Genomic DNA, 7,849 nt, shown 5'->3' on the forward strand with positions numbered 1-7,849 from the left:
CAGAGCCTGACCCTTCGGGCGAGGTCACAGCTCCAGTTTCGCTGCCTGTCCCCCCAGACTCACTTGCTTGGGGCGCACGGGGCTATCCTGCAGACACACACCCCCCCAAGATTATGCTACCAGGTATCACCGGCAAACGCCAGCATCAGCCAGGCATAGTCGGGAAGCCTGGGTGGGGTCACGGAGAGTCTGCTCTCACTCTGATCGGAGCGCGCCTCTTCCAGAGTCCCCATCTGGTGTGTCAGCTCCTTCTGCAAACACGGCTGGGAGCGGGGCTGGGGGAGGGGCCCACGGTATTTTTAGTTCCAGGATTCAGCGTCTACAACTCGGATCGTCGCTGTCTCCAGCCGATTTCTCCAACAGGCAGAGGAAGTATGTGCCTGGGACACCAAGGTGTTGGGGAAACAATTTTTTTTTTTTTACAGGCAGAGTTAGAGAGAGAGAGAGAGAGAGGTCTTCCCTCCGTTGGTTTACCCCCCCAAATGGCCGATATCTGAAGCCAGGAGCCAGGTGCTTCCTCCTGGTCCCCCATGCAGGCACAGGGCCCAAGCGCCTGGGCCATCCTCCACTGCCTTCCTGGGCCACAGCAGAGATTTATTTATTTGAAAGGCAGAATGACAAAGAGAGTGGGAGAGACATAGACAGAGAGATCTGCCATCCACTGGTTCGGTCCCCAAATGGCCTGGGCTGGGCCAAGCTGAAGCCAGGAGCCAGGAGCTGGGTCCCCCTCGTGGATGACAGGGGTTTAAGTGCTGGGGCCACCGTCCGCTGCTTTCCCGGGCGCAGTAGCCGGGAGCTGGATGGGAAGCAGAGCAGCACCCCCATAGGCGATGCCAGCGTTGCAAGCATCAGCTTGACCCCTCACACCGCAGCGCCAGCCCGGAACCACACGCACATGACAATCACTGGCTTGCTGCTCTGTGAATTTCATCTCAATGGGAAAGAAGGTTGGAACACAGGTCTTCCAGTTACACCCGGTCCAGTGGGCCCTCTGCCCCTCCCCCAGCCTGTCTGTGGTTCCACTCTCAGGGCTTTCAATTACCTGTGGTCAACCACGCTTCCAAAGCATTAGACGGAAAATGCCCACGTCCCCCTAACTTTTAACACAGTGCGTTGTAAGACTGGTGCTGGGCCGGCACCGCGGCTCACTAGGCTAATCCTCCGCCTGCAGCACTAGCACACTGGGTTCTAGTCCTGGTCGGGGCGTCAGATTCTGTCCCGGTGGCCCCTCTTCCAGGCCAGCTCTCTGCTGTGGCCAGGGAGTACAGTGGAGGATGGCCCAGGTGCTTGGGCCCTGCACCCCATGGGAGACCAGGAGAAGCACCTGGCTCCTGCCTTCGGATCAGCACAGTGTGCCAGCCGCGGTGGCCATTGGAGGATGAACCAACGGCAAAGGAAGACCTTTCTGTCTGTCTCTCTCTCTGGTGCTGGTTTATCACTCATTACTTTCTCTTCTTACTGTGCCTGATTTGTACCTTATGCTTTATCATAACTGCGGGTGTATAGGGGGATGCATAGGGCTTGGTGGCGTCCACCAGGGTTCTGGGGGAGAGTCCCCCATGGGTCCAGGGGCTGCAGTCTCTGCCGGCACTGTGCCAACACCGTGGTAGACCCCAGCGCCCAGGATCTGCTCTGCAGGGATCAGAAGGTGGACCTGGGTAGAAGGGGATTTTACCCACTCGGCAGTAGGGAAGCGGAGATGCCCATCGGCCAGGGCTCCAAAGAGGCAGAACAGTGCTCCCAGCCCCGCCCACCCGCTGACCTGTCCCACAGCTGCTGACCGCACCCCCCCATCTCTGTCTTCCCAGGGAAGCGACAGCGAGTACGAGGTCGACCCGAACCCCCAGAAGGCCCACTCCTTCGTCAATCACTACATCAGCGACCCCACCTACTACAACTCGTGGCGGCGCCAGCAGAAGGGCATCTCACGGGCACAAGCCTACAGCTACACCGAGAGCGACTCGGGCGAGCCTGACCACGCCCCCGTCGCCAACAGCAACAGCACCCAGCAGGGCAGCCTGTTTCGGCCCAAGGCCAGCCGGACTCCAACGCCCCAAAACGCCCCGAACCCCCCGAGTCAGCAGAGCACCCTCTACCGCCCGCCCAGCAGCCTGGCCCCCGGCTCCCGGGCTCCCATAGCAGGATTCTCATCGTTTGTCTGATGTCAGCAGAGGAAGGGGAAGGAAGAAAAATGGCACCAACTGTTCCTTCGCTGCTTCCCGCGCCGTCTGCCGGAAAACAAAAACACCAAGAAACCAAGTCGACTCTTCACCTCCCAAGTTTATTTTTCCAGAGATTCCAGGGCCAGCAAGCCAGCGTGGAGGAGGAGGAGGAGGGGGAAGAGGTGTGTGTGGCCCCGGCTCCCAGAACTCGCCCCGCTCACTGCTCCTTGGGGGATTGTGCTGCACGGGACTTGCAGTGGGTGAAGGAGGGAGGGAGGGCTAAGGCAGGAAGAAGCTTCTGGATGCTAGCGGGCTGCCCCTTCCCGAATGTGCAGGATCCCTAGGCCCACAGTGGCTGCTCCTGGCACCTGACGGCCCCGCCCAGCCCCTGGCCTGCCCCGCCTACCTCCCTCAATCAACTCCTCCACTATGCATTTGATTTATTCAGAAAGAAAAGGAAGACAAAAAAAAAGTGCTAAAGGGTGAGAATGTGCTTGGTGAGTTCCGAGTTTCCATAGTGAATGCAAGAGGGGTCTGCAGGGTAGGGGAAGAGCCCCCCCCCCACCCCGCCCTGCAGCTGAGCCCTGCCTCCACTTCCCTGAGCACAGACAAGGAGAGGCGAGGTCTGGGGAGCAGAGGCCCAGCGCTGTGGGGGGCATTGCAGGAAGTCGGCAATGAAAAAAAACAAAGCTTTATTCGGTATCTTCCAATCCAGGTGCCACCTGCTGCACCTTGCGCCTAACACAGACGCGCATACACACACACACACACACACACACACACAGCTCCCACTCACTTGCAAGGAGAGGGTCCCCGGGGCTCCTCTGGGAGAGACCCCAGAGTCCGCCTCCCAAGCAGCACACTCACTCTGAGATCTGTGGCCCTCCTGTCCCGGCCCCTGCCTCCCAAGCACAGCATCACGCAGCCCAGAGTGGCACCTGCTTTGCAGAGTCAGGGCTCAGCCTGGTCAGGGCTGGGAGTGAGGCGGGGCCGGTCAGGAGACATAGTCCAGTGCACTCAGCCCAGGGCCACGCTGGCCAGCGAGGCACAGGAATGGCTCATGGGAGGACAAGGTTCTGCCACCAGGAATGCTCTGGAAACAGCCGCTTCTGGTGGCCTGATTGTCCCATAGCCTTGGGACTTCTGATACCCTTGGAGACCCCAGCCAGCCCTGAGGAGCCACCCTGAGGCCGTGGCCTCCTCTCTGGTGGTGGACGGGTGCCTGCAGGGGGCTTGTTCCGCCCAACACACACGGGGACTGTGGCCGTGCCGTCAGGAAGGTGATGCCCTGCTTTGGGGGTGAGGGGAAAAGTTAGGGGAGCCCTGAGTTGGGGACCTGAGTATGAGCCTGTACCTGTCCCCACCAGCCCAGGCAGCCACTGTGATGGTGATGGTAGGGGAGGGGAGTCTGGGCCCCCCCCCAGCCGTGGGCTCCCCCCCATGCACTTGACCCCTGGGAAATGTCAAAGGGGATCTGGAAGGTGGTTCCGCAGGCAGGTGCCCCAACACCTGTGGGAACAGAGGGTGCCCCACTGAGACGGTCTTGGAGGGAAGCACCACCTTACCCCCAGGAGGGCACTGGGTGGAGGTTTTGCTCCTCCAGGAAGGGGGGCGCTGGGGCCCCTGCAGACGCCCCGCCCCACTCCGCCGTCCCCTCTGCAGCCCCTGGCGTCCTCCCAGCTGCACATCTGGCTGCCTCTGCACAGGCGCCCGCCGGCTGTACCCTCTGCTTCCTTCTCCCCTTCTTTTTTTTCTTTTCCTCTAACGACTTCATCCCTCCCCCTCTCCAGTGTGTAACCACTGAAGGAAGTTCCCCTCGCGTCAGGGGATGGTTTTAGCCTCACCCCGTGAGGGGTTCTTAAGAGGAAGGGGGCTGAGTCCAAACTGTGCAGGTGAGCGCGCGCGGCACCAGAAGCCGACATCCTTTGTCTTGAATGACTCCCCTGGTGCCCTGAGAGCGCCCCCGCCCCGGCTCATTCACACCTGTGCTGGTGCATACGCATGCGCAGATACACACGGGCGCACATCCGCCTGTGCGTTAGCCGGTGGACTCTGGAGCCCCTCGTGGGCTAAGCCGTCTCCCCATGAGGCACAGGCGGCCTGGCGATCTGCTGTTTGAGGAGAGGGAGGACGCTGTGCCAAACCCTGGATTTGCCAGAGCAAATGTCCCCACCCCGCTCTGGACACCGGCCCCTCTGAAATGCCGCCTCCAGTGCCCCAGACGCGTCTGGAGGCCGCGGCCTCTGGCTGTGCAACTGTGGATTTTTTAAAGACATCTCCTTGTTCTTGTTTACATATCTACCTGGGCACTGGAGGCTCCCAACCCCCCTCCCAGGCTCCCGGCCACACTAGCAGGGTGCGGCAGGCACAGCCCACCAGTGACAGGAAGCCCTCCCTGTGAGCCAGTGACCTTAGGGCTCCTGCCCAGGGGACGCCCCAGGAAGCAGGGTCACACGGAGACACACCTGGCCCCTGGGCGTGGCCTTGCGGTGCCCAGGAGCCCACACTGGGCAGCCCAGGGCTGACGTCTCTCCTGTTGGCTGTGCCTCCTCGGTTCACAGGCACTCCTCACCCAGACTGCCAGACGACCAAAGTGATGGGGCTCCCAGAAGCCCCTACCTCCTAGAGCTCCAAGGGGCTTTGCACACCCAGACTGGCTCCCAGAAGCCCCTACCTCCTAGAGCTCCAAGGGGCTTTGCACACCCAGGCTGTCTCCTCTTCCGGTCCTCGCCAACCCTAAACCGGACACTGCCACGACTCAGAGGGAACAAAGGCACAGCGTGGGGGGGGAGCTACCCTGCCCGGCACACGCTCCTCCAAAGCCGCCTTCTGTCGCTGCCCCCCCCCCCCCCCCGCCTCCCTGGGCAGTTTCTCCAGGAGCCAGAGCCTCCCAGCGGCAGGACTGGGCGGGGGCTTCTCCCACCTTCCCCGTGTGCACTCACGGGGTGTGGGGCCCCTGGGTGGGAGGGGCACCATCGGAACAGCTGCTCCCAGCCCCCGAGTGCCTCTCCACGATCCTGTCCCCGGGCAGCCACAGGCGTACCCGCAGGCAACCCTGGCCCCAGTCCTGGGCACAGGTGCCCTTGGGTCCGGCTGTCTGTTTCCGTAAGAATAACCAAAAGCATTGAAACGAGTTACCTTTCTTCACCCACAGAGACTCAAAAAACAAATCACAACACAAATCTTTATTTTTTTGATTTAAAAGATATAATGAAAAATCACACGGATAGAGGATTCATTATGGCAGGTGTCTTATCTGTGAGAAAAAGTATATATCTGTATGTCCTATAGCTTGTTAGCTGGTTTATTTTTTAAATGAAAGGTAAGAAAGAAATTGATTTGAAATATATACCACGAGAAGTCCCAGGTCCTGTCGAACTGTCAGTATTTTATAAATAAACTTTTTTTTTTTTTGAGTTCTGAAGCCTGATTTGTTCTTTGGCTCCCTGGGAGGTGGACAGGACACCTGCCCTAGAAACCAGCCGTTCCCCAAACACCATTTTTAGCCACACTGCGCTTTCGACAGAGAAAGTGGAGGCTCATTCACAGGCGGGTGGACACCTGTCCTTGCAGGTGCAATCTGTTGTTCGACGTATTTGAAGCATTTCAGATAAGAGACTGTCAGGTGCATTCTGCAAGTGGTAGTGAGGTGAGAACAGCAGCAGCCCTAACACACGCTGCAGGCTGCCTGACTCATGGAATTCTGGTGATGCTGGAGGCAAGGGAGTACCTGGAGCAGAGAGTGTAAGTGACTCACTCACCCTGGACGAGGAGGGGCGAGGAGTCCCCACCCCGCCCTTGACACCTGCAGTGCCTCTGATTGGTGCAGCAAGCTGCCTGCCCTGTGGTATTGTAATTTCTACCACCTGGGAGCCCCAGGGATTTGGTCAGGGGCACCTCCCCCTGTCCACTCACCCAGGTTAGAGTTGGGGCTTGCATGGTTGAACGAACGGCTACAGTGGTGTTGCGTCCTGCCGCATTTCTCTCGCGTTACTCAAGTGAGAGAAAGCGTGGAGAAATTGTTTCCATATGACTGTGGTGCCACCCGCTGGGTACACTCATGGGACATTGTTGTATAATGCCCAGCAGGTGTGCATGGACGTGGTGGCCACTCAGCCACTGCAAAGGAAGCAGGGGGAAATACAATCCATTAAGCCCCCATTTCCACCTGTGCCGCACACCAGGGCTCATCCGCTGGCCACACCTGCCTTTGGGGCCTGGCCTTGTTCTTTCTTTGAGGATGAGTTCCCAGTATCTGCTCTGCATACATCACACTTGCAATGCAGCACCAGTACGTCCCAGATTCTCTGAAGTGAGGACGCTTCAGATGCGGATTTATGGAAGAGCAGAATCCTGGAGTTTCTCTCTCCCTAGCGTTTTACCATCCTTGCCCACAACTGATTCTACAGACTGTTTTTTTTTTTTTCAACTTTCCTTTACTGAAGCATTTCTTTTCCGAAGAATTCACCATAATTTTGGGAGAAATAACGATGCTCCTTCTCCACTCCACTTACCTCATAGTTTACAAAATCATGCAATTATTATAAAAAGCACAGCTGGCATAAACAAGTTTGGGATAACTGACTCTAAACAGGCAGCTCAGTTCCCTGGGAGCAGGAGCGTCGGACCCGAGAGAAAGCAGCCTCCCCGCCTTCAAGCTTTAGGGTACCCCGGCACCAGCGGGTCTTGCAGAAGGAAGCTGGGGCGCCAGTGGCCGTGGCCAGTTGGTTAAGGGGAGGTCAGATCGGGGAGTGTCTGTCCATAATGCAGGACTGCGCTTTGTGAGCACTTTTCAAGTTGATTGAGGGGTTTTCAAGGGCAGTTCTGACAACATACAATTTTTATCTTACACACCATTTGGATCCCACCCCAACAGTAGAAGACACTCCTGGCCCACTGCCCTGAGGGTGTTTGCTTTACGGAAAATAACAAGGAAGGCGTTCTGGGCCTGGACTCTGCTTCTAGAATGGCCCCTTGTGAACCGGGAGACCGCAGAACCTCGGGGCTCCCAGGGGAATCCGGCTCCCCCACCGGTCGCTGATGTAGAGATCAGCTACAGCCTTTGAACACCAGAAAGTGCAGCCCGCACAAAGTGCTTTTGTTCTGGGCCTCGGAGAAGCCGGCCAGCTCTTGATTGGCCGTCTTCTTCCTCATTCACCTTCAAACCCGGGCCGGCCCCTCCCTGACCGCAGCCAGTAGGTGTGGACTTTGGCCACCTACAGCCTTAAGACCAGTCAGTTACACTGAGGGGGTGGGACACGGGACAACACCCACAGAGAGAGACAGAGAGAGGCAAAGCTGAGAAGGTGGAGAGGATCGGTATTTCCTTCAGGGTTGGGTTGGGCACAGCACCCCGTCTCTCAGAGAAGGTAACCTCACCTGGAAAAACTCGGGAAGGTCTCCCCGAACCCACCGAGCTTCTCTGCTTGAAGCTTGCAGAGTTGCTACATGGGAAAAAGCAGCTGGGCTGGCAGACTTGGGCACCATTGAACTTGAACTTGACCTCAACCTCTGCCATGACCCTCTCTGTGGCCTGGGTGCAGCTTCTGCCTCTTGCAGCCTCTGAGTCCTGGACAGGGGTGACCTCCTCCTCCCCCCGCCCCCCATCCGCTATCCTGCCTGCCAAAGGACAAGCCCCAAACCACCAGAGCCGCGCTCTGTCCTCCCGACCTTGATGGTCAAAGACG

The 7,849-nt window shown here is 58.3% G+C and overlaps 1 protein-coding gene across 2 annotated transcripts in view; it reads left to right on the forward strand.

Moving 5' to 3' along the window:
• The window catches only part of SDK2 (sidekick cell adhesion molecule 2), a 237,523-nt gene extending 234,875 nt beyond the window's left edge, over nucleotides 1-2,648 (forward strand). For both annotated transcript variants that reach the window (XM_051825916.2, XM_070060373.1), the window contains one exon: nucleotides 1,809-2,648. In XM_051825916.2, the coding sequence (XP_051681876.2) occupies nucleotides 1,809-2,162 (354 nt within the window). In that variant the 3' untranslated portion in view covers nucleotides 2,163-2,648. The remainder of the gene's footprint in view (nucleotides 1-1,808) is intronic.
• The last annotated feature ends 5,201 nt before the right edge of the window (nucleotides 2,649-7,849 follow it).

Source organism: Oryctolagus cuniculus, chromosome 17 (genome assembly GCF_964237555.1).
Source record: "Oryctolagus cuniculus chromosome 17, mOryCun1.1, whole genome shotgun sequence".
In the NCBI taxonomy this organism is placed as follows: Eukaryota; Metazoa; Chordata; class Mammalia; order Lagomorpha; family Leporidae; genus Oryctolagus; species Oryctolagus cuniculus.